Genomic DNA, 26,419 nt, shown 5'->3' with positions numbered 1-26,419 from the left:
CGGCCAATTACCTTGTCAGTAAACTGATCCGGGGCTCCGCGCATCCTCTCGCCCCTATTCATTTTATTGTATCGCGCAAATATAAACAGGCCTAATAGCAGCCGCGCTCGCCCCGTTCTCGTCCCCGCCGCCCGTTATTGATATGGCCTCGAATTCACACAATTGATTTTTATGCTTCCCTCTAGCCACCTTGTGCAGTTGAGAGATATCTTTATTCGCACGGAAAGTGAAATAAGTGCGTAATAAAACGGTGATATATTAAATTCGTTTTTCCCCGTGTCGCGCTTTTATTATGAGCCATTTTTCATTTTTATTGAATTGAGACCCTGGCGATCCGCGTCGTCGCTTCGGGCCAAGAAAGGTTAAATAATTTGTGCAAATCAGCAACTCGGCGTTCATGATATGACTCCAGCTGCTATTTAGATGTTTAATTATCTATCTATCTATCTATCTATCTATCTATCTATCTATCTATCTATCTATCTATCTATCTATCTATCTATCTATCTATCTATCTATCTATCTATCTATCTATCTATCTATCTATCTATCTATCTATCTATCTATCTATCTATCTATCTATCTATCTATCTATCTATCTCTCGTTTACATTACATTGCAGTGATTACGCCCGTTTCAGTGACCTATATTTTCCACTCTTTATGGTTTTCTTGTGCGTCCACAGTTCTACAGCTAATTGCTTCATCTCGTTTCAGAATCAAATGTAAATGCGACCCAGTATTTCTTGCATCTTGTAGGACCCCACGTCCCGCCTTCCCAGAGAACGAGGTGCCACTCCGGCCTTGGACGGGGTTTTCGGCCCCCGGTCAAACAAACATACATGTGGACCTGTTTAATTGGACAGACAGAGTGAGACTTCCGTGTTTCTGTTACTGCTGCCTGGCAGGAAGCCTCTCAGGTGGATGAGGGTTCCCAAACAATGAGCAGATCCAACAGACGTTTCTCCAGAGGCCTGGATATGAACGCTTTGACCCACAACGTCTAACATGAAGTAGTAGTGAAACACTCAGACAAACAAATTCAGTAAAACACACCATAAATAAAAAAATGGTATCGTTCAGTCGTGAAAATTGATGTTTAGGTCGAATCCTACTTTCCTAAACGTCCTCCTTCTCTTCTGACTACATTGCAGTGCATTTTAAACAGCAAAGCTCAAATATGGCGCAGGTAACCCGGTAAAAGGCACGAAACGGGCACGGAAACACCGGACGAGCTGCCGGAAAATGAAAGCTGCGGCTTCTTTAAGACATCCGAGCAAAACAAGTGTCCTACGGGGAGGAGGGAGAGAGCGAAAGAGGGAGGGAGGGAGGGAGGTTTGGCTGCATGACCGAATGGCAGCTTTTACGCAGAGCGTCGTCTCACCTGCTCAAACACGCTTCACCCTCAGCTCAACAGTGGCGTCTCGCGCTCTTACCTCCAATTAATATCGCGCCCGTGAGGTCGCCGCGTCTCCTGCCTTGCGTTGGTATGTGTCCCGCTTTATTTGGGTGCCACGAGCGTGGGTATCCGATGCCCCGTGCGCGTGGAGCGTTTCCTCTGTAGGCGAACAAAGCGCATCCAGCCTCCAGAGAACCGCCTGCTGCCAAAACCCGGGGATTTAGTAAGTGTTGTGGACGGCGCTGCCTTTTCTGCTCTCCTCGTGTTTAACTCGGGTGAAGAAAATCGCTGTTAAAATGGATATGGTTTTTCTTAGCGCGACGGACAGGCGCTTCATTTAGGGAACAGTCGACCCCGCTGTTGGACAAAAATAATGGCAAGATTTTGGATAGCGTTGGACGCGTTGCTGGTTTCCTGGGAGTAGATCGGCGCCGAGCCGATGTTCAGAGGCAACACAACAGACTCGCACTGCATCCCATGCACAAACATTTCGTCTCTGAAGTTGTGATTTGCTGTATGTCAAAAAGCATCCGCTGCCTCACAACATAGTGTGACACACCGACAACCAGTATGGAGCACACCGGCATCGAGGAGGTGAACCAGACGCACCAGCAGCAGCACGAACCCATCAGCTTCGGCATTGACCAGATCCTGAACAGCTCGGACCAGTCCAGTGGCTGCATGCTGCCCAACCGGACCGGCGACCCGGATTACGCACTGGCGCCCAACGTCTACAGCAACGGGTACAACAGCGTGTACAACCCGGCCTGCTCCATGGCGGCGGCGGCGGGTTTGGCCGGCTCCTACAACGTCAACATGAACATGAACGTCAGTATGAACATGAACATGAACGTCAACGTGAACTCAGGCGGCGCCGGTGGTGTGATTCGGGTACCGGCGCACAGACCCATGCCTCCTCCGCCGCCGCCGCCCGCCGCTGCTGCGCCTCATCCGCCCCCCTCCACGCATCCGCCCGGCATCGGGCCCGGCATCGCGTCGGTGCCCGGGATGGGCATGGGGAATGCGGCAAACTTCACCTTCCCGTGGATGGAGAGCAGCAGGAGGTTCGCTAAGGACAGGCTAACAGGTAAACACGTTTCCATGTGGTCCTGCAACACCTGCACACGACTGGGTTCGGCGTTAGGTTAAGCAGATGTAGGCCAGAGGCTCAGAGCATCTACAGGATGACCTCATACCATCACCTGCATGTCACACCTTCATGAATCTCCTCGAGTCGCTGCATTTAATGCTGCCTGTGACAAATAACATGAGGCCGTGGACAGTGCAGAGCGAGCAGGGCCTGATGGCTGGTTCCAATAGGTTGTAATGTATAATATGCACAGAGTCAGCTTTATTATGTTGGAAGGGCAGCCTGATGAACGACAGCAGAAATGGGCTTGGACGTGCTGATGAATCAGTATTGGACCATCACTCTCCATTTACGCTGGATGACGGATAACGACGCTCCCGTTTTTTCATGAGGATGAATGATTTTAGTTTCTTCTGAGCCAATTGAGGAAACAGGAAGATGACTCATAATAGTAACAGCACATGGCAGGTTTAAATCTATACATTATCAAACACTCTGGGCTATTATTATTATTATTATTATTATTATTATTATTATTATTATTATTATTATTATTATTATTATTATTATTATTCATAATAAAAATAATAATCAAACATTTCATTGTGTCAATTAAAATGATAGAATTATTTAGTTTTCTGTTTGACCATCACAGGTTTCCATTTTTCTAATGAAAATGGTTTAAATTTTACTCTCAGTTTCTCTGTGTTTGAGAAGTTAAAAGTACAAATTACAAATATATTTATCAAAACAAGAGTTGTTTTGTGACATAACGGTTTTTTAGATTATCTCTTAGTCGAGCAAAAACTTTATCCTTTACCCCGTATCTCATTATTGTTATTATAGCTTAAACAACAATAATAATAATGAATTATATTTTCATTCAGATAAATTTAAACTGACTTTACACGCTGCACATTATGTACCAAATACGCTACTATCCTATAGCTTTCAATTGAGTATATTAAGAACAGGAATGAGAACACCTTTATTAGTCCTACATTGGGGAAATTGCATATAATATTACACATTATATTACAGTATCACAAAAGAAGCCTGTACTATTAGTACAATTATTACAGTTCTTTAAAGTGAAAACCCAAAGCTGCTATTACATTCTTTATTTTGTAGTGTTTTCGTGTGACTTTCTTCCATCTTTTCTTCCATCTTTGCTCCTTTGTGAGGCGGGTTCACTGCTCGGTTTCTCATGACCTCAGCCTTACGATGATGAAAATGAAGAACATCATGGATTTGCGCGCTCTTGCCCCCACCTCCTCTCCACGCATTAAATATTCACCATTCCGTTCTTTCTGCCTGATTAATTATTAAAAACCGGGCACGATATGTCAAGTGCAAAAAGATCCAGTGTAAATAGGCTTATCAATTTTACTCATAGTCACCGAGGGCCTCTCGTTTAATTTCTCCCAGCTTTGTGTCGCTGTAATCATTTCGCAGCTTATATATTTTCATTGTATTGATCAGCTGCACACACGCTCCACACAAACACGATCTGTCCAATCAAAGTGACTCTCCGCTCTCCTGATGGACAGAGGAGCATTTAAACCTTTCTCCGTTGAAACCGGAGCAGAGAAGAGCGGCTCCGCGCTGCTGCGAGCAGATAAATACGTGGCCAGGGGCTTCAAGCTTTCTCAGCTCCGGGAGCTTTCAACGTGGGCGTGAAGGAAACCCGTTAAACCATTAGTATTTACCCAAACCGGGACAGCTTATATCCAACTAAGGCAGAAACAAAATGAGGTGTGAAGGCATCTTTTAATCAAAATGTGGGTATTTCAAACATATTTAAATTGTATTTTTTAATCTGCTTAAGGCAACAAAATTCAAGCCATAAAACATTTAAAATATAAAAAAGCTCCTGGTGTAATAATCCATATGAGCTATATCGCCATTTCAACAAGCAATAAAATGAAGTGGAGTTTATAGAAATGACTAACATAATAATTTGAAAACGACAGGATCGTTGGGGCACATCGCGACTCCACAGGCCTGGTTCCACCAATAAAGGCTATAATTAAACCTCGTTCCTTTGCAGTAAATCTCTGTCTGGGTGTTAATGGGAAGCCGAGCAGCGAAATAGGATTTTATTTCTCCTGTCCTTGTGTTTCCGTTTGGCCCGGTTCTCTGTGTGACAGAAGACAGTGTCCCTGTTCCGTATACTGTAATAAATAGCAATATATGTTCATGTTATATTTCAATATCCCCTTTAGAATCCTTCACGGATATATTTATTAGATTGCTACAAAGGTAATATCCGCAGTGGGGAAGAGAGGCGCTGTCACCGAGAAGTGTTATTAAGTATAAGTGGTTTTATTATGGGAAACATATTCTCCACGGCAGCATTTTATTTTTTGATATGCTTATGCTAAATTGTATTACTCAGGCAGCAAATTTACTATTCTGGCCCATTTTCTTTTATCATTTGACGTGAACGTAGAGCTCTGATGGTTCTGCAGGTTGCACTGTTGCTTCTTAGATGAACAATCAATATATTTCACACAATTATATTAATGAGGTAATAATGTAATAATCATGTTTTATCGTCACTACTTTTTGAGCTGAAATATTAGATATGCCTTTAATTTATCTGTGGAAATTTATATTGTGTAAATCATTTAAGACAATAATCCTGTTTCTATATGGCCCTAACCTTTTTATAGTCATTTTGAAACGTGTTAAGGTGCTAAAGTTGCCATATATTGTGAAATTCTAGAAAGAATGCAAATTTATTGGTTAGTTTAAAATCCAGGCACTCAAACATTGCATCGTGGCTGGTGTGTGTGTACAGCAGCTTATAACAGCCCCAGGATAAATCTGAGGGCATATCTGATTCCTGCACCATCTTGGCCTTACACCCTCAGTCACAACATGACTCAGGCAGTATCCATATCATCACTGTATCATATATTTGTCAGCATTTTGCACTCTGTAAGGCTAAGCCCTGCTGCATGTTGGGTTTCCTCTGAACGTGTCCGCATGTGCCTGGTCCATTACTTAACCTGCACATGGCCTGAAATAGCCACCTAATGCAGTATTAGTTAGCCAGACCCGCCGCTGGGAGCAACAGCAGGCCTGCTCGCTGTCAACCAGTGACCTGTAGGGCTGCGTGTCGTTCAGGCCCGAGAAGCAAAGCAAACCGTTGCAGCGCACGCATAGTAAAGAATGCAGCGCAATTACGCCCCCATAAATTCACTATTAAGAGTCACAGAATTGCTCCAGTCCGCAGTGAGCACCTATAGGAGACATCCTGGTGTTTTTATCACTATAAACTCATTATTAAATGCCATAGATGCCTGTCTGCGTCCCAGATGCAGCATTAAAGGGATGTGATTACCATTTTTACTGCTACTGTGCACCAGTGCAGCGCATAACATGAAAAGTGATAATAGTGTTATAAAAATAGTAGCACAGGTGATTAAAATAATAATGAGAGAAACGGCCCGGTCACTATAAATCCAGTGCAAAAGATATTAAAGGCTGTTTTTATTTCAGCCACTGAGCGTGTGCTGCTGCTCTCAGACTCAGGTGACATCAAGCGTATGTGACCTAGTGCCGCTCAGCTGCCGCTCGTCGCCGCTTTACACGTCATTTGCTCGCGTACGCTTCACGTTGCCACTCGTGCTCCATCAGGGGACGCCGGCGCGTCCGCGGAAGCTCGTGACGGCCCCACGCGCCGCTCCCGGTCCGGGTTGTCGTCGTCTAGCGCTGCAAATGAATTTTCCACGTCGCCGGAGCTGAGAGCGCGCGTCAGTACGCACGGGCCCCCTCCCTCCGGGGAACACCTGTGCAGATGTTTTCATATTCATTTTGGCTCCTGGTGAGCGTTTTGTGACAGAACGACAACAAATAAACAGCCTGTTAGACAGGAGGCGAAACAGGCTGCTGGGGAGGAGCGACACAGCAGCGCGGAGCGGAGGAGAGAGGGAGGCGGTGGTTGATTTCCACGCTGCTTCACAATGAGAATGTGGCTGGGGAGTGGATCTATGGCCAGGAACGATCTCGTTACACTTATTGATCTTCTGTTTACCCGTGGCTGACAAAATAGACAGAATTCATAGATATTTTATGATGCAGGAGATAAGTTGGTATTAATACCCAGATGCAGTGATACGTGCAGGTGAAGCGTGAGTTCCTATGTGCTCATGCATGATTAAAAACGGCAACTAATAAACCTTAAATGCGTTGTTTGTTTGAATAATTGCACTGAGTGATGAAAGGCCGAATGAACAAAAACATCCACATCCACATGTTTGTATTAGAGATGAGCTAGCATATTACGTTTTGTAGCAGCTGGATTGTGATTGGCTGAGCGGATTAACCTTCGCGTTCCTTCTTTTCCGACGTGTTGTCTGTTTTGTTTGATGTTAAGCGCAGAGACTAGCAGTAAACCATGTTACAGCAGGCTTCAGCCCAGCGTTCAGGCCTCATCATGTGATTAGCGGCTCTGCAAAGCGCCTGCTCGGCGGCAGCTGCTCCAGATGCGGGCCCTCACTGTGTCTCCCTTTCCTTTAGGGGAGCAGGCAGAGGAGAGCCGAGCAGGAGAGGCCGCAGGGGGCCCGGGGGCCGCCGGGTCCCTCTGTCCTCTCCCCAAGGGAGACATCGGCAGGGTCCCTGTCTGGAGCACTGTGGAGACATTAGCCAAATGCTATTACCCCGAGCTCGCTCACCTGCGAGACGGCAACGGGCTCCTAGCAGAGTATCCGTTCCCAAAGGGGGCGTGTCCAGGTGAGTCTCCCTCCCGTGTTTGTCGCCGCTGGTTCAATGTGAATGTCTTACATTTTGATTTAAACACCAATTTACTATTAGCTGCAAACAGAATCCCTCTTTACATTCATCTCTTTAAGACGCCCCCCTTTGACATGGCCCATAACGTTTACTGTGCTGCGCGCAGGGAACGGCGCCTGTAATTACATTCATCTTCTTCAGCTGGCAGCTTCTGGCTTCAACTCCCAGAGCAAAGTGGCTTTTCCAGAAAAGGATAATGTTTTTCTTCTGACCAAAGACTGCAGCAAAATTATGTTTCTAACCTGAGCATGCACAAATAAATCCCCAAGGGAAATAAGTTTGTTCTACAGAAAAACAAATCATTTAGGATCAACCTCTTACACTCGGCCGTTGCTCTGAACTCGCCGTAACCTCATTGTTTACATGATTTAAGGTCGTTGCTTAAAGATGGCCGCCTGATCAGACGTGTGTCCTTCGTCCCTTCCAGCCGCACTCTCTCCCTTCTCGGTGACCCGTCGCATCGGACACCCGTACCAGAACCGGACGCCGCCCAAGCGGAAAAAGCCCCGCACCTCCTTCAGCCGCGTGCAGATCTGCGAGCTGGAGAAGCGCTTCCACCGACAGAAGTACCTGGCGTCGGCCGAGCGCGCGACCTTGGCGAAGGCGCTGAAGATGACGGACGCACAGGTCAAGACCTGGTTTCAGAACCGGCGGACGAAATGGCGGTAAGCTCCCGGCAGGGCGCGCGCTCAGCGTGCTCTCATTTAGCCGCGTCGAAGGGAGGAGCGGACTCCAAACGGGCCACGCTGGGTTCTGGGCCCGTCTGGCTCCATGGACCAGCTTCACTCACGTCCAAATGCTTTCACCTGAAACGAAAGTCAAACGACCAACAGCTGAAAGCATCGGCGACGTCGTCCACGACACCTATTTTGCTTAGCGCAGCTTCCAGTCGAGGCCCGTTCACTTGACCAAGCACAATTAGTCCTGAAAGGCCTTTTAGGAAGCTGCTGTCCAGTGCAATACTGAAACACTCACAGGAGGGATGGACTGGCTGGCAGACACACACACACACACACACACACACACACACACACACACACACACACACACACACACACACACACACACACACACACACACACACTTGATTTGAACTGTTGTTTATGGCCATTTGCAGCTAAATGAGTAGGGAATCCAATTATGATGCCCTGCCCTCAGTTAAAGGGCCAGACGCTTGTTTCAAGATACAATGTATGATTTACCTCAAGGATTTAATGTGTAAATGATCATACAGACGTTGGATTCAGTCATTTGCTCCAGATCTGGTTTGATGACAAACCTGCACTACGATTTTTTCACCGCGGTTGACTGCATCAGACAGGGCCCCCGTCTCCAGCGCGCGACGCGAACGCCACCGAACTGAGTCGGAGACGGATCGACGTGTCGCGAGCAACGGGGGAATTGGCCTAACTCATTTTTCAGATGCGCTGGTTTTGCTGAGATTCATGGCGTTTCCCTGTAGTGCACACCTGATAGGATGAGCATGAAGGATGTCTCTGCGTGACAACTGCGCTAGTAACAGGAGGATGATCGAATCAACAGGCAGCCAATCAGATTATGATAATGCTGTTAACAATAATGTGTGGCTAATGGATGGAGGTTGGTGTGCATGAAAGAGTGCTTTGGAGGTGTGTTTCCGCCTCCTGTTCCTGCTCCGTGGCTGATTTCGACGGTGGTTTGTTGCTATTCGCCTCCGTTTCGGTCGCGGGGCCTCATGCTGTCGCGCTGATAAGAACAGCTCAAGCAAGTGATCTGTGGGAGGCATCGATGTGAGTAGTGAAGGAACGGGGTGAAGGTTGGAGTTCATGCCTCCACGTGCAGCTCTGTGCGACTTCGCCTGTTTGGAAGGTCTCCAACGTAAACACAGCAGCTCCACCGGCTCTGCGTTAACGTGGCTGTTCACCGCGAAGGCCCTGATGTGGCCGTTAACGCGTGCTGCCGTAGCCTTTCGGCTCACAGCAGGAGCTGTGCCGCGCGTCCTCCACCCGCCGTCGCCGTGCCAACGCCCGCCACTCATCTCCATCAGCTGTCACGCAGCCTGGAGCTGCAGCAGCCGCCGCGGCTGTTTCAAATAGACCATAAACAGCATCCAGACTATTAGGAAACACACAAATGCTGCTGTGCACATGCTCCGCACGCGTGTACGTGTCTTAATTCCTGCTCCTTGTCTCCTCGCTCCACCAGGAGACAGACGGCCGAGGAGAGGGAGGCGGAGAGGCAGCAGGCCAACCGGCTGATGCTGCAGCTCCAGCAGGAAGCCTTCCAGAAGACGCTGAGCCAACCTCTGCAGCCGGACCCGCTCTGTCTACACAACTCGTCCCTGTACGCCCTGCAGAACCTGCAGCCCTGGGCAGAAGACAATAAGGTGACCTCCGTCACCTCCGTGGCATCCGTAGTGTGAGCCTGAGTGTGTGTGTGGCTGTGTAGAGGGAGGGGAGGAGGCTGGGAATGAGTTGAGTCTCTTCAGGCTATTTGTGGCGTGTGTGACGTTCAAAACGCAGCACTGTGGGATTGTTAGAGAAGCTCTGGAGTCAAACCTTGAACGGACACTGCTTCCTGCACCGGCAGCGCGGTGGGGAGAGAGTGTAGGACCTCACCCGGCTGTGAGGTCCCGTGTGTTATGGTACATGTCTGAAGCATGTTGAGTCATTTCCTGCCTCACACCAAGTTTCCGCTTTCCCTTCAGCTGACTGTCTAAAAGAGAGGAGGGCACTTTGTCCATACGCGCCAGGAAACAAAGGGACACCTCTGTACATGCCCACCAACAAGACTGTTCCCTCTCTTGCCTCTGGAGCCCCATGAGGCGGCAGAGACTTTCTGCCACAAATGCAAAAAAAAAAAGACCTCCAGTGTTTTCGCTTTTGACTTTGTACAATGTAGTAAATGCATGTTTCCACCCTTTTCTGTGTGCACTCGGACGCACCGTTGCGGTCAGCTGCTGTCGAAGTGGAAGTCCTCCCCGACCGCAGGGTTCAAGTGGTAGCGGCCTGGTGAAACGCCCATGACGGATTCCTCATTATGTTCAATTTAAAGGTGTTTTATAATAAATGATATTGTGACTTTTTGAAAAGATGACAAACCTCTGTTCTTCTCGCCTCGTTTTGTCTCGTTACACATTTGCTGTTGGTTGTTTGTCACCATTATGAAAACCGCTGCAATAATACTTTATGGTTTTAGCGCGGCTCTTGCTCTGGTGGGGTTTAGATATGATTACACATTAAAGTTTCAAACCACCCAGAGGTGAGATACCACTGAATTGTATCAGAACGGTGCAGAACCTTTTCGTCTCCATAAAACCCGATGACTACAGCTCCCGCGTGTGTGCGAACGTGAAGAAGGGCGTTGCTGGAAAAACTGCAAAAACCTCCCTGGATAAATAAAGGTTCGCAAAGAGGCGCCAGCTCCAATTTGAATGCGAGCACGGAGGAAAGCGGAAGTGGAGCGGCTGCCAGGTGACGATTCCCACCGCGCTCTGGCATTTTAACGTGCAATCACGGTTCAGTCAACGTCACGAAAACAACTTGCGTTATTTCAACCATATTTTAACGCTGACGGTCGCGTGCCTGCTGGGTTCTGTTTGTTTTGCCTTGTTTTGTTCCCGTGATTCTCATGGAACAGGAGCAGGACTCACTCAGAAGGTGAAGTAGCTGCATAGTTGTGGTTTTGAAAAGTAAAACCATGATAGTAAACATGGGTTTCCAGCATAATTAAAAAAACAAACCTCCCCTAATCATTTTTGGAATTGACTTGAATTGTTGTCTGTGACTCACGGCCAGCGAGGAACCAGGCAGACGTAAACAGCTGTTATCACCACATCCGCCTTATCGTCCACCTGAGTCATAACAAAAACGACCCATCCAGGGGCACAGCGAACGCATCGTTCAGGTTACATGTGAATGAACGTGCACCGTCAAAAGCCTGGTGACAGACTGGGTGTTTCCCGTCTGTGCTGTGGACATCACAGGCGTCTGCCTGCTCAGGCCCAGCTTTCTGCAACTGCATTCATCCCAAACAACCCCGCTGTCTCCAAGCACGCACCTTCGTGGAGCCGTTGAGCAGGGCACCTCGCGCCGCTGACATCCTGTCAGTAAGAGGCAGTCCTCCAGGCGACGCCTCCTCCACCCCCATTTCCTGCGCTCCCTGCTGCTTTCATCTGCCTAAGACGCCATGAAGACGTGACTTGGCCTCACTTTGGGAAAATTCCTCTCGCTGCTGTTTTCCAACCCGTGCATTGTGTTTTACTGCAGGTGCTTGTAGATCTTTCTCCTCTGTTTTTCTCTGGCTCGCCTCCTCCTGTCGCCGCCACAGAGTCCTGTCTTCATTCAGTCAGAATATCAGACTTCCTATCAAACACTGTGTTTTGAACAGGGCCACCAGAAGCTATTCACCACATCCCGTGCATCACGCTCTTTCGGTTCCCATCACTTGTTTCTAATCTTACTAAGCAGTAAACATCTAAGTCATTAAGAGGCAGCTGCTGCAGTTTCAGTCATCCAGAAACGTGAGCGCTGCCAAGGTTGGAGGTTGGATTCATACACAAACACCGGGAGATGTTTTGGCAGCGTTTTGGAGCATTTACAGTTTTTTATGCAAACTGTATACACATTCAGGTGAGTTCATCTTAGAGCAGGGCTTACAAGTGTTTCAAGTGTTTTCTTAACTTATTGATATAGAGTTGAAAAATATGGAAATGTGTTCCTTCTCATGCAGATAATAAGTGTAGTGTATTGTGTCTGAACCTTTTGTGTTGCCTGCTCAAAACACTTGTGTGACTCACGGCCAAGAGGAGCGTAATTTGATAAGGTCTGGACGTTGAGTCAAGGTGTGGTTTCTCTGTTTCTACTTGATTCCAGATGTGATACAGAACTGTCTGCAGCCCTGACAGCCACATCCAGGCTCCAACAGCTGCGTGAGCCGCTAGATTTCTGATGAAAGTAGCCTCCACCGAACTGTCAAAACTGTTAGATCAGTCGAATGTGTTGACATGTGAGGGTCTGTTGACAAAAGGTTTCTACGGCCCTTGACTTAGGATACAGCTACGGTCGATTAGTTGGAACACAGTGCATGTTACAGGGCAATCCTGCTGACGGGTTGTGCTGTACTTAATGCTGTGTTATTAGCTGTAAATCTAAGTAAATTTGATTAGATTTACATTATTTTAATTGATTAATTCATGAACACGAATTAGACAAGACAGTCTAGACAATTTCATATGTAAACATTCTGAGCTCTGCAGAATGTTCACATATGAAATTGTCTCGATAAGTTATTGTCTGAATAGGTTTCGTCTATGATGAAGCGTAGAAACAGCTCAATATCAAACTAGCAAAAAGATTGCGTCTCATCAGAACCACAAATCTCTGGTGAAGAACATATTTTTTTATTTGAAATCTATAAACTCCATAGATGTGTATTGAAATAAATGTCCTATTCTTAAATTAAGCAGCATTTCAATATATACCCGAGTTGTTATTTACAGTTTGTTTACAATTTGATGGGAGTGATAATTAAACTACTTTTGACTGTTGTAGCAGGAAAAAACAGAGGTATTGAGTCACGTCCATCTGAGTCAAGTGATGAGTGAAGATGTCTTTCAGCATGACCACAACTGTAGAAGAAACTGAACCTGCACTCACCCAGAGCTGTCGTGACACTCTCCATATTCTGTACTGGTTCTGTGGAACGTGCAGTGTTTTGCTCTCGGTTCACCAGTTTGCTGTCAGGGGCTCATGCAAAACAGAACCATACATGCACACAGCGATTCTTCAGCCGCTAATGTGTTGAGTAAGGCCGCTTGCATCAGCATCTCATCGACCATGACAGCGGAACTGCAGACGTGTCCTGGCAGTCAGGGACGCTTTAATGTTTTCTCAAGCCATCGTACAAGCATGACAAACAAATCAAGGTAGAAAAAAAAAAACATTTTGATGACGTAAGGCATGTTTTGGCCTAAGAAAAAATAAATTTACTTTTAGAATTTTAAAAGTAACAGATTAATTCACAAGGACTAAGTCAGTAACTTCTCCTACAATTCTGTGCCATCTTCCATTTCATTATTAATATTTTTAAAAACCACAAAAGACTCTTCACCAGCTCCAACTGCCCCCAAGGCTGAACCTTTATTGGCCTCTTTTATTTAGTCCAAACAGCACAGTGAACGATGGACATAAAGGACAATTTCCCAATTTAATAGTAAAAGCTGTGCCATTAAAATACACCTGCACTCTTCCCATATTTCCTCACACCTTTACATTGCTCATATTAATATTTACTGTTAATTATTTAATAATCATAATTAGATTTATATGCAATTCAAATAACTCACAATGCCACAAAGTCACACATTGTTATTATTTTAAATTATTTAATAACCTTACTCTAGGTAAATATATTTTATTTCTGTGAGCCTGCACACCGTTTATCCTTGTTTAATAAACAAGTGGGCCATGCTCCTGGATGTGATGTCATCTAATATAGTTTGTTGATTTTTAGTAATGATATGATAGTGTCATCAATGTATATTATATATACCGTATGATAACAACATCTCGTTCCACTAGATACATCGTCCATAGCAAAACAAAGTCTATTTTAGAATAACGTACATCAAATATTTTTAATTTTTAAATTCACAAGGCAGGGGCTACTCATTTTATTCATTAAGCTATATTCTATTTATTAGTTGAAAAACAAGTATTTTTTTAATTGTTTGCCATAAATAGCCTAGTTTGTATTTGTACTGCACCGTTGTATGACCTCGATCTATAAAATAACGGCGCCATCTTGTGTTCACTTAATATATGCTCTCCCGCCCAACGTTATTTGTCCCGCCTCTCTCTAAATTCTATTGGTTTAGATGTCGCTTTACCCTCATGGACTTTCGCATACCTCATTGGTTCAGTCATGTAGCCGTCAAGACAGTTTACGGAAGTGTAACCACCCTCTTCAAAGATGGAGGACGATAGTTCAGATTTGAGCAGACCACAAATGTACTTATTTGGTGAGCTCGCTTATTCTGACAAACTTTAAAATATTTGGTCGCACAATCAACTTTAACGTCATGTTACCACGCACAAGTAGCCATTTGTGATTTCTATCCCGATTCTATTCTATCGGTCGCTGCATAGCCTGCCTGCAGGCTTCGCTCGGCGCCAATTCAGCTCTTTTGTTAGCTAGCCGAGCGAAGCGTGCAGACGCACAGCGATGAATAATTCCCTGCTTTGTGAACAATCTTATGCATTTGTATGTGCTGTTGTAAGATACGTACAGCCTCAAGGTTTTCACACGTCTCGCGTATCGTTTGTTTGCCAGGTTGCACCCTTAAATCCGACAAACGGGAGTTCAAAATTGACGTAGATGACGACGATACGGAGCAACAGCTGTCTCTCAAAACAGTAAGACAACGCTTTCCATAGTACAACGAGCACGACTGAGCTGTTGTAACATGAAACGTCAAAGGTTTAATGTAATGTGCAACAAAATGTCCTTAGCTATGAAGCCTTACCGTTAAAAGTTTAAAGCAGGAAATAAAGCTGTATTCAATCTGTTGAATGAGTGGGATAGGATCGGATACGATCTTATTAATCCCACAATGGGGAAATGTTTGTGTTTACAGCAGCAGCATGATGGACAAAAAGAAAAGTAAACCACCAGTAAAAAAATGTGCAGTAAAAAGACCAACAGGAAAGTAAACACCAACAGTAAAAAAAAAAAATGTGCAAAAGAAAACAAGTAGTAACAATAGTACAGCAAAAACAACAGTAATACTAGTAAATATTTATATCAAGAATACTTGTACATACTTGGGCCACTATTAGTTATAAGTCAAAATTTAAAATATATTTTTATTTAATTTTTTTTATTTGTAATTGGTATGCCCCTCTGATGTAAACGTAGTCCAGTTGTGCACTGGTCAGATCAGCGCAGAACTCACAGTTAACAACATACTCTACGCCTTTTATGCTTTACTGCAGGGCTTTCAGTTTTGTTGTTCCCATGCAGTAAAGTCAGTAATTACTTTGTTATGTCATGACGCTAGGATAACCTTCTATACTATTTATAAAATGTAGTTATATATTTGACATACATGTAGTATTAAGTACTGTTGTGCTGCTGTTGCAGGTTTGCCTTGGAGCGGAGGCTGAGGATAAGTTCCATATGGTGGAAATCGAAGGCCTCACCTATGATGGAAAAACAACCAAAGTCCCGCTGGTTGTGCTGAAGCCGTCCATTCTGCCATCTGTAAGTCAAATACAGTCATGGACTTTTGATATATGGAAAAGTAAACACACAAACAAATTTTACTCAACAAAAATGTGCATGACACATCATTGATGCGTATATTGACCTAATTAATAAACTATTTCTGGCTTCTCTTTGTTTCTGCCCTCCAGATGAGTTTAGGTGGATTTGAGATGACTCCTCCAGTTACCTTTCGCCTTCAGTCTGGCTCTGGACCTGTTCACATTAGTGGGCAACACTTTGTTAGTGAGTATCAAAGCTTTTATTGCTGCCCTTGTTTTTCTCTTTTATTCTAGACTTTCTGTTAAATAGTTACACAGAATGAGATTACAGTTCATATCATTAGCAGGAATTCTTCACTTAGATCACACACCCTGTGCACCTATAACACTATGTAACACTACATATTATATATTGCAACTTATTTTAATCCTTTCTTTGAAAATAAACCGGTAACCAGTGTTTGCGTTTTAGGTGTCAAGGATTCCGAGGACGAGGAAGAGAACAACACATCACCGGTGAAACGACCTGCAAGCTTGATGTTGGGAAAGAAGCCTCCACTGGTACCTGCCTCAGTTTGTTCTTCAAGTCTGCATCAAGTCACAACAAAAATCATCTCAGGCGCAATATCAAGTGCTCAGTACACATTCTATATAAAGAAGCACTTGAACAAGCTGTTAGACAATATGATGGCATAAATATAAAGCTTTGTATTTAATTCTGTTGCGAACATAGTTATTTAGCCTGAGACGGTTTCTGACAGTTACTTGGTTCTTTTTCTTGTAGAAAAAACTAAAGATGGATTCTGATGAGGATGATGATGAAGAAGACAGCGATGAAGACGAGTATGCTTCTTTAGTTTGCTCACTCAATGTACTCAAATAAGCTACTTTTATCTGCCTAAAGTTTAGTTCAGATTAATTTTAATGAATTGTTATATCATTATGTCCCACTGCTTTTGATGTTACTTAACATGAATTGGGTCTCCACTATTTTGCAGTGATGATGATGATGATGACAGTGATGAAAATGATGAGAAGACTGCTGGAAAAGAGTTGAAAGTAGGACAGTTCTTTTCCTTGAATAGAAATACATATTAAATAATATTAAAATTCAAACATGTTCAAGTAGCATAGAAAATTAAAATTCAGTAGTTATAGTGTCTTACTGTTACATTCTTTAAAATTAATAAGATATGCTTTCATTTACTCTTCTTAAATCCCTTTTCAATGAAATCAAAATGTTGGTGCAGGTTATAATTTTGTACCGTTAGTATTTGCAAGCCACCTTTCTCCACCAGGGGTCAGAGTAGCTGTGGGCTTTACTTCCCATTTTTCTGAGAGTGTAAAAGGTATTTTTGTGTGTCAATGCAGTCCGCCTGCTCCACTTTTGTTTCTGCCACATAATTATTACTCCCAGACTGCATCCTATAGTAGCATTTAATTTCAGCAGGCCCTTCCCATTCCTGCACTCACTGACCGTCCACCTTTTTGTATGAGACAAAACAGGGAACTTTTTCATCCTGTTCTCTCATGTACCCACCTGTTTTTCAGCAGTAAAACACAGGGTCTGTGTGGCGTAATGATCGGATTTCTCCTCTGTAATCTGCCTGAATTCTCACCGTGTCACCAGCAAGACGGCACTGTCTTATCCTTCACATACACGTATACATGCAGTCAGGAATACACAAATGCACACAGCAGACTGTTCCAGTGTGTTATACAGATTTACAGCTACCTTGCAGATAATCATACTACATACAGTTTCTTACTCCCGCAAACACGCACAGTTTGTTGGAAACATCTTCTACCATTTTTCTGTAACGCTGCATATCTTTGTCCCTCTGTCATCCCATTGTTATTATGATTGCTCCATTTTATCGTCTCTCATGCCATTTCAGCTTTGCACCTGGCCTTTGCCTTTGAACACTTGTTTTGCGTGTTACCACAATCGCTTGCAAGTGTGTCTGTGCATGTGTGTATCGGCCTCATTTTTACATCTGTGTCTGTTTGTGATTTCTTTTTTTCTGTTTTTTTTAAACACTATCCAAGTGCAAACTGTGCCAGGCAAAGATCAAAGCAGGGCAGATGCACATACCTGCGATGTGAGCGCCGATCTTTGCCTCAGGGACAGATGACAGCTGAGTGTTTCTGTCACCTGTTGATTTATTCTGTTGTCTTCTCTTCTAATTCCCCCACCTCCGACAACCCAATCCCTCCCCTTCACGACCTTAATCCTTTTCCTCACCCTTCTTATCTTTTGCGCCATTGGTATCCTGTCTCATTCTTTAGTAATGAAGACATAAAGGTTTAAAAACTTGGACCTGAAGCAGTTATTGATTTACTGATAACTCAACAATATTGGCTATCACAGTGAGTCAAAGGTTTTTGTGAATTGACTTGGTATCAAAAATCAGTAGTGGTAAAAATGTTTTCCAAATTAAAATCCTAAATCAACTTTTTCCCTGAAATTCTAGGCACCCTGTGCTTTAATTATATTTTAAACCCATTAAGCTCACACAATTCACACTGCTTTTGAGAACACAATCTTTAAGTCTTGATGTCTTGGAGATGAAAGGGCTTGATTAAAATAATACAATTATTATTTTTGCAATATAATATTATTTTACAATATTAACAATATTAACAGTCGAACACGCAACAAAGGACAGACTTCACCTTCCTTTCGCACAAATAACTTGCTTCTTCCTGCATCGTAGTTCATTTCTTCAACCTCATTGCTGCTTTTCCAGAATTTTGTTGCTTCAGTTGTGTTGCTTACTAGTCAGTACTAGGATTTGACTCACAACAATTTACTTTTGTCACAAGCAAAAAAGAATCAGCAGTACAAATTACTGCATTAATAGTTATTATTATTATTATAGAATACATGATTATGAGTCCAAATTCACATCAGTGCGGACAGGTCCATTTATAGATTAATGTGCTTCCTATAAAACATACAACTGTCTTCCAGCATCTGTAACCATGCACTGGTCTAGGAAATGTGTAATTGCCTTGTAGCAGTTAAATCAACACAGGCAATTACACTTCTTGCTCATTCCTAGATGAATTCCAGTCGTTGCAAAGAAGGGGTTAGTGCTCAGGAAATGCAGGTACTTGCCTTAGCTATTACAAGGCAATTACACAGGTGACTGAAAGCAATAGAAACCTGATGGGAAGGCCTCCAGGAGAACAATGACAGGTTATTGTGTACTAAGTATCTGGACACTCAGAAATTAACATGCTTGTCTAGGATTTCCTCACATTTTTTACAACACTGATTCCTGTAGTTGATTTTGTCTTTTGTAGAAGATGCATATTGTTAACATATTTTTATCACATCCAGAAATTCAATAGATATTTTTTTTCAGAATAAGTTATTAATTTATGTCTTTTTAAAGGGAGCTTTCTGCTATGATGGTTTTAGTTGTCAGTTGAACTAACTGACAACCTGTTGTCATCTGGTCTTTGTATTGTGGTTACTATAAATAGCATTGATACATTTCTTTTGACACATTTTTATGGGCTCTGCTTATTCTTTACCCTTTAAGACTTGGTGACGTGTTTTATGAGCTTTTGCGTCTTTGGTTGTTTTGCAGAACCTTGCTAAGAAGCCCTACAAAGCTCCGGTAAAACAGAACGGTCCTGCAGGACAAGCATCAGGATCAGCAGTCAAACCACAGATTAAGGTACATCTTGTCAAAGTGTAAAGTCTGCATCCATTAGCATTCCCAACGTTAATAAGAAGCAAACCGTGGAGAGTCTTCCCATTCCAGCGTCAAGGAATGTGATAAATGCACCTTGCAATTAGCCAAACCTGATAGTTAATTTCTTGACTGGAATGCCGTGAACAGCCTCTCTAAAACAAGACTCTCCAAAGCCACAGCTTGAACTCTGCCTCTCTTTAAGCAAACACACCTGACCTCTAAACTGGTTTCCTGGGGCACGGTTTAAACCTGCGACCCCTTGGCCTGACCCCGCTGTTGCAGCCACCTTTAGATACTCCTCACCCCCCTGTAGCACACACACCTATCAGGGAGTAGGTTTACACATTTTGCAAAACCTGCTGTGATATAATGACTTGCTTAAGGTGTATAGGCATGTGAATGGTGACTGCTGGTAAACATTTACAATAAAAGCACATTGTCTTTTTTATGCATTTGGTCTACAAAGAGAGTTGTCATTGCTTGACTGACATCTAGGAAGAAAGCTCAGTTTCTTCCATGTTAAACACTAAGCCACTGGATCGCTAAACTGTGGAGGTGAGAAAAGGGATCCCCCCCGGGGCCACTGTTTTTGCTGTGTTTTGGAGTTCAGCTAATTCTGTTGTGGCTGTTGTCCAGACATAACACAGTGGTTCTTGAAATGCTCTGGGGGATTAGCTGATGGGCAGCTGAAGCCATGAGACCATGCTGTCAGTTCAGCTTTCTGGGGTGTGGAGCTTTGAGCCCCCCACCCCTCACTAGTTCTACACAACAACTGTTCCCTTTCTACAACCTCTTTACACCCCTGACTTCCTGGACACACCTTCTCCCAATTGCTCTCATTACCAGCGTTTGATGTCTGGTGCAGCTTGCGCTTCCAGATGCCCCTGAGGAGTGAGGAAGCGGGCGTGGATGTCTGTTTTTTTCTTTCCTAAATGCAGGTGACTGGTCATTAGATTGGCTTGTCAGATCTGTTGCCAGTACTGCAGTTCTCACCTCTTATAGCCTAGCATGTAGTTTCACTTCTTGCATAAGAGACTTGGCATGAAAACCAACTAACTGGAAATGTGCTGATTTTAAGTTGCTTTATCTTCCAGCTGGTGTCTCTTGATTGATGGGTTTGGAGAAGTTGATGCCATCGACTTTACGTCACACTCATAAAGTTGTTAAGAACCTCACTCGGTCTTATCCCCAAAGGGTATGAGTCATTGTTTTAGCGACTGATTGACATGTGTTAGAACAGGTGCCTGTCTTATTAGTGCTACTTTATTGTTCCCATGATTGTAAGAATGTTTGCGTCTAAGTTTGACCTGTTGTGCATGAAGTGTTTCCAAAGGACCCACCTCAAGTGTGACTCCATTTCTATACAGGTCCTAAAGCTGGATAAAGGGAATTCCATTAAACAAACAAGACAGAACTATTTGTGACACATTGACGTTTTGCATAAACTGTTTCAGGTCTTTCCACTGGTTTTGACCTTTCCTATATATCAAAGTTCTTTAATATCTCACTTGTCCCCCTCGACCACTCGACCATGTATTTAACATGCAAATGTAAGAGTAAAGAATAGGCCAGTATTAAATAAAACAAAGAACACCTAATTAACAAACGGCCTATTTTAGAGCCATCGTCTCATGAAGCCCTCATTCCAACAAAATGACAACTACCCTCTCTGGACAGACCTGATGAGCAAAGGTGTTACAACCATGTGTTTGTTCTGGATTGAAGACAAGAGATTGCATCAAATGATAGCGTGCTTGTGATTAAGTTCCATGTCTCGTGGCATCTATAATCAGCGTCTGGCTCAGATGAAAAAGCTTGCTGGCTTTGTGTGTTTATCAGCTGTTTCAGGTCCACAGCTGTCCTTTGGAAGTAGAGAGCTGCCCGTAAATAATAAATCCTTAGTGCGTTTGTCTGGCCAGAGGCCAACAGTGTATGCGCTCCCTTCACAGCCTGGCATGTGTGCATCAAGGGTTTTCTTCACTTCATGCCTTTTGATCTGTGCCATAAACTGCGGCTCTTTTAGGGACAGGGACAGATTATTGTATGTTTTTAGGCTAAAATAATTCCACCTGTTTTTAACAAGTTCAGGTCTTACGCCGCTTGTGAAAGCTGCTAAAGGTGTATTAACTAATGCATGACAGGTGCTGGTTGCTTACAAAAATATTTGTACAGGGAACTGAATTTGAGTTTTAAATATAAAAATGGACTCTTGAAATGGAATGTTTAACATCTGATGTAACACTGGGTCATGTATGACAAACAACTGGAAAAAAAAAATAAAACAATTCTAGGTCCTAAAGCTGTTAAAGTATCGTGAAAATATTAATAATACTGTTCAACTTATAGATGTGCATGTGTGCAATTATTTACTTTGGGGTTATTGATACTACTTTTTGCATTGAGGACATAAATACAAAGAGCATTGAAAAACATAATTAGTCAGACAACACATACAATCTATATGTATATAATATTACCTCGATCACACGTGTACATGCTGCGCCTCATTATCTATGGAAATTGAGCCACACCAGCGCGTATGGAGGCTGGTACCAGAGATTGTGCTGACGTAATCCATTCCTTCTTATACACCTTGGACATGTATGTGTGTCTGGGAGAGATGATGCTGGACGTTATGGCTAATACAGGCTAATTGTGGAAACCAGCTTAAAATGTCAAAACGTGTGCGTAAAATGTCAGGTCGTGTGTTTGTGCTTCCTAAATAATCAGACTTTTTTCTGCACCAAGCTGCTGAAGGATGGTGCAGACGTGGTGTAGTCTGTTGAACACCGAGCAAAGGGGCCAAAGTCTGTTTACTTGTTTCTGGGGCTGTGCCTTTCTGACTCGCCCTGTAAAAGCTCGGTGCCCCTCTGTTCTTCCAATGTGTCTGTGGCTGTGGGTAAAACCCTGCAATTTCACTGGATTCCTCTCCGGCTGCACGTGTAGGAACAAGTCTGTGGCTCGTGAAACATGCCGTCACTCGGTTTGCTTTGTGTGTTGTTGTTGTCACATCCAGGCACATCCTAATTGAGGACTTTTGGGGGCCTCCGCTGCCCAGGTCCGGACACGGCCGGGGGCCCTGCTTGTTCAGCGCTCAGGCTGCCCTCCTCTTAGAGACCACGCAGCACTCCTAGCTGCTCAAAATGACACTTGTTGTTGTTTTCAAACTTCTCAAACGAGTGAAGCAGTTGAACTTGGACCCTTCGTGTTCCTGTAGTTGAGCTGTGAGGATTTGCCTTTACTGGAAACCCACATTCACCAAACAATCTCTCGCTGCTTGCAGAGTTGGGGGCTTGCCCTCTCCTGCTTACAAACAATAAAAACATAATTTGTACCTGATGTATTTGTACAAAAGATGGTGTAATTAGGCTAGAATTTGTTGTCCTTTGTGAAGCTTTTATCTTCTTCCAGCTGGTTACCCACGCCAAGCCTGTAAAAACAGACCCAGACGAAATGGGTCAGGACAGGGCTGCAGCGCAGATTAGCCCGTTGGTCAGCATGAGTTCATCCCTAAAACACTTGTAGGTGCTTTTTACTCAGTAGTTTGTGTTTCCTAAGGCCCCTGCACCAGGAAAAGACAAACCCCAGGCCGGCCCGTCCAAAACTCTGTCTCTGACTGAGATCAAGAACAAGTTGTCAACAACAGCCAAGGAGGTAAGGCCGTCACCCTCCTTTGCAAATGACTGTTCCTAATTGAATGTCTGAAACGTGATTAAATGGCCCTTTTCTCCAGGGGAAACCACTACCTAAGTCGCAGCAGAAGTTTGAGAATTTCGTGAAGAATGCTTTTAAAATCTCAGACAAAACCGTAAGTAATCTCATATTTATTGGTTGCACACTATTTTTTGATTATTTTCCTCATCATTTCAGTTTGCTTTAGTCTTGTATGCTTTTACACATTATGCCTTTACTGTCATAAATATTCAGCTGGGGAGCAATGATCACTGCCAGGGTTTTAGATTTATACCAGTTTTCTGTATGTTAGTAGCTGCACAATCCTTTACGTGTTAAGCTTTAAGAGCTCCTCTCCGTGATAGATCATCAGGGTTTTCTTCTCTTATACTTTCCACTGTCCAGCAGGTCTTAGATGTCTCAATGTCTAAAAGGAGAACACTGTGTTCCTAATAATTTATATTTGTTTTGTATCAGTGGGCTCTGTGGGGATGAGATGGGAGTACACCTGCCAAGGCGAAGCCTTTTCTATGATTTAGTGACCTGAGTGTCTTTTGTAGCCTTAATGAAGGAACTGGTGGTATGTGAATTGTACCAGTCTCTTTCAGATTCAAGGCCTTTGACCAGCAGCAAGAGAAGGATTTTCTGAACATAGGATGAATCCTGGTGCTGCTGCTTGTTTTAGAAGATAAACGGTTAAACTCAGAACTGACTAAATGCTTCCCAGCAGTATGTCAGTGTTTTCTGTATCAAAGCATGTGCTGGATCGTGGTCACTTGAATGGAGCCATTCAGACATTTGCGTGTAATTGCACTACAGTGTTAACAGTACAGCTATGAGAGCAGGTGAAAGCTCTTTGGAGCAGAGCAAGGCTTGGGTGGACTAGGAACAGAGTGGGGGTGGAGTCGGGTTGGGGAGAGCTTGTTGATCCCAGTGTGTCGAAACATCTGTGGAAGTGCTTTGGTTTCATCAGCCAAGGCTGAGATCTGTCAGACCTGGAGCACCTAGTCATATACTCTGGTATGTACTGTTGCACCCACCCAACCCCTCGTTGTTCCCCAACCGGCCTGTGTAAGCGCAGTGTTCCCACAGGCAGGACGCACAAAAGCATGTTGTAGTAAAAGTGAGTCATGTGTCTCATGTTGTACAGCACTTCATTTGGATCGTTTAGAATTTCTCTCTGATTCTGTTGTTGTCCGTCTCTCTCCTCTGTACCTACTGTACCTCAGGTGGTCAAGGACCTCTGGAGCTTTGTACAAACACTGAAGATCGAGAAGAAGTAACAAACTGTATGCTGTGTGTTTTGCATCCTGCAAGACATTTAAAGGCACAGTCAGCGAGATTTCCTACTTGGCCTTATTTGTGTCAGTATTTTTAACGGCGACTTTCAGTGAGCAGAAAGTGGTTAAGCCATGAATGATCCAGGTGTCATGGTTTTATTTTTTTAGATGCGAAGTGCAGACTGAAAATAAGGATGTATTTTCACTGAAAGCTGTATCAGGAGCATGTGCTAAGTTCTATAGATATCAAAACTCCCAACTAACACAATATAATATACAGTAATATACAGTATCTGCATACACAGAACACAATTGTGTAGTTTGAAACAAATATATCAGCTGGTTAATTGTCCAGTTCCAGAAGCTGTTTCAGCTCCTCTGCTTTCCTGTGCTTCACATCCATGACACTGTGTGTACTTTAAATCAATAATGCAATAGGAGATATTGCAGAATGTGCCTTTAAATATCTCTACTGTAACATAAAATACATCACAGTTCCAGTTTGTGTGAGTATGAGCAACGTAGGATGGCTGAGACAAGCGAGGAACAGCTTATATCCTGTCACTGAGAAGTGAGATAAACATGTTTGGTTCTTTTAATTTTGTCCGGCTTACAAAGCATTTTAGCTTGCAACTTGCTTGCTGATTGTATTATATATATATATATATATACACATACACGTAAGATTGCTAGGTTAGTTCGTGTAAATGTAAAATGCCCTTTGTTCTTTTTGCCTCTCTGATTAGTCGTGTCCTGCAGGATACTGTGACCCACAGAGTTGCATTTTCTTTTCAATCAGACTAGTCAAATAAGCAAAAACGACAAACAACAGCTTATGCAGAACATTTAGGTTAAATTATAGAAATAGTGCGACAATTATGTCTTCATAAAAACATGTGTGTATCACTTTATCAAGCAAATTAGAACCATTTCATCCCAAATGTTTTTTTTGTAAATGCAGATCAGCTGATACTGGGAACCTTTCAAACCACATGAAGGAACATAGTTTGGATTTAGTTTGTAGAAGTGTGGATTCATATTTGGCCCATTAACACCTGTTCATTACAGTGAAGGAAAACCTCCCATACTGTACATACAAACTCAACATTTTCTTTCACTCAACCCACAGATGTGTTGAGTCCATGTTGTACACATTGAACTCTAAAGGTTTACAACACAGCAAGTACATGTTAACCAAATCCAGGAGTATGTTTACGAGCTGGCACCAACATTGTGCTTCACTATACAATGATTATCACAGGTTTTCATCTTAACATTAGAAAATCTGTGAGAAAAACTTGTCACCTTAATGGAAACCCAGCGAAGCCCAGGCCCCTAATTGTCTGCATCTTGATGCTCTGAAGTCAATGCACACGCACTGGCTTTATGCTTATGGCGTGTTTATGATAGTGTATAATGCATTTTATAAGCCAAATGGTAGTGGTTACGTTCCACCTTTAACCAATCAGACAGAAGGTCGACCTTTCTCCTGGCTGTAATGTACATTAGGAAAGTCCTTTGACTATATTAGTTAATGTAGGTGAAGAATGATGTCCAGTTATCAACATTAAATAAAAATTGTTTAACATTCATTTCTGTAAATGAATTCTTTGCTTTTCGTTTCATTTGTGGCAGCTGAACACTTTGATTCTGTGTTTGAGTCTGCTTTCATTCGTCATTGTTTGCATTTGTAATGTTTGTGTTCTAGTTTGATTAAAACTGTTTTGGTTGACTATGTACCCGTTTTGAAAAGTGGTGTCCTGTATTTTTACTTTGGACCTCCTATTAGTCCACAGTTCATTATTATTTAGTACTGTACAAAGTAACTGTAGGCGCATTGCTAATATGTTTTAAAAAAGAGATGAAGGCGATGGTGATCTCCTTGACAAGCTGATGCCTGTTGTTTTGGAGGGTCTTCTAATGCCGAGTTGATGATGGGCGAACTGTTGAAAGAAAGGTTAGTTCATGCATGAGTGTTGACTGTTGACATGGTTTGTTAATATGAGCATATGTGTCCTGTGTCTTCTTTTCCTTTACCTGAATAAAGTGAATCCAGGCTGACTGAGTCACACAGTGGTCTTGTCAACCTCTATCTTAATTAGTACAAGACTTTTGTTTAGCTTTGATTCTGCGAAATGGCGACATTACACGAATTCTTGGGGACTTGTACATAAAGGAATGGATGTTTCACAAGCAGCTGTGTCACCAGGTGTGCCCCGTTTTCTTATT

General features: G+C 43.3%; 2 protein-coding genes across 4 annotated transcripts; both read left to right on the top strand.

The window, feature by feature from the left end:
* The first annotated feature begins 1,378 nt into the window (after window positions 1–1,378).
* tlx2 (T cell leukemia homeobox 2) lies at window positions 1,379–10,367 on the top strand. 3 transcript variants are annotated; one of them, XM_029166005.3, is made up of 5 exons: window positions 1,385–2,485; window positions 7,016–7,228; window positions 7,716–7,953; window positions 9,473–9,653; window positions 9,975–10,367. In XM_029166005.3, exons 1-5 carry the CDS (start codon window positions 1,969–1,971, stop codon window positions 9,984–9,986), a joined length of 1,161 nt encoding a protein of 386 aa, XP_029021838.1. In that variant the 5' UTR covers window positions 1,385–1,968; the 3' UTR covers window positions 9,987–10,367. The 3 variants fall into 3 exon arrangements, with proteins under 3 accessions (XP_029021837.1, XP_029021839.1, XP_029021838.1); XM_029166004.3 differs by lacking the exon at window positions 9,975–10,367 and having other exon boundaries at window positions 1,379–2,485; window positions 9,473–9,966; XM_029166006.3 differs by lacking the exons at window positions 7,016–7,228; window positions 9,975–10,367 and having other exon boundaries at window positions 1,381–2,485; window positions 9,473–9,704.
* Window positions 10,368–14,164: 3,797 nt separating this feature from the next.
* Window positions 14,165–26,259, top strand: npm1b (nucleophosmin 1b). The gene is made up of 11 exons (XM_029165366.3): window positions 14,165–14,288; window positions 14,600–14,682; window positions 15,410–15,529; window positions 15,682–15,775; window positions 16,004–16,092; window positions 16,316–16,374; window positions 16,530–16,590; window positions 19,131–19,220; window positions 22,797–22,892; window positions 22,972–23,046; window positions 24,140–26,259. Exons 1-11 carry the CDS (start codon window positions 14,240–14,242, stop codon window positions 24,191–24,193), a joined length of 870 nt encoding a protein of 289 aa, XP_029021199.2. The 5' UTR covers window positions 14,165–14,239; the 3' UTR covers window positions 24,194–26,259.
* The last annotated feature ends 160 nt before the right edge of the window (window positions 26,260–26,419 follow it).

The sequence above is a fragment of the Betta splendens genome, chromosome 10, assembly GCF_900634795.4.
Source record: "Betta splendens chromosome 10, fBetSpl5.4, whole genome shotgun sequence".
Taxonomy (NCBI): Eukaryota; Metazoa; Chordata; class Actinopteri; order Anabantiformes; family Osphronemidae; genus Betta; species Betta splendens.
This window is presented reverse-complemented; position numbering and strand designations above follow the sequence as displayed.

Excerpts from the sequence above, each read along its gene's own strand:
- tlx2 (XM_029166004.3), top strand. The coding sequence starts at position 1,969 with ATGGAGCACACCGGCATCGAGGAGGTGAACCAGACGCACCAGCAGCAG. Across the intron at positions 2,486-7,015 it reads CGCTAAGGACAGGCTAACAG|GGGAGCAGGCAGAGGAGAGC; the intron begins GTAAACACGTTT and ends CCTTTCCTTTAG. Across the intron at positions 7,954-9,472 it reads AACCGGCGGACGAAATGGCG|GAGACAGACGGCCGAGGAGA; the intron begins GTAAGCTCCCGG and ends TCGCTCCACCAG.
- npm1b (XM_029165366.3), top strand. The coding sequence starts at position 14,240 with ATGGAGGACGATAGTTCAGATTTGAGCAGACCACAAATGTACTTATTT. Across the intron at positions 15,776-16,003 it reads TAGTGGGCAACACTTTGTTA|GTGTCAAGGATTCCGAGGAC; the intron begins GTGAGTATCAAA and ends TTTGCGTTTTAG. Across the intron at positions 16,093-16,315 it reads TGGGAAAGAAGCCTCCACTG|AAAAAACTAAAGATGGATTC; the intron begins GTACCTGCCTCA and ends TTTTTCTTGTAG.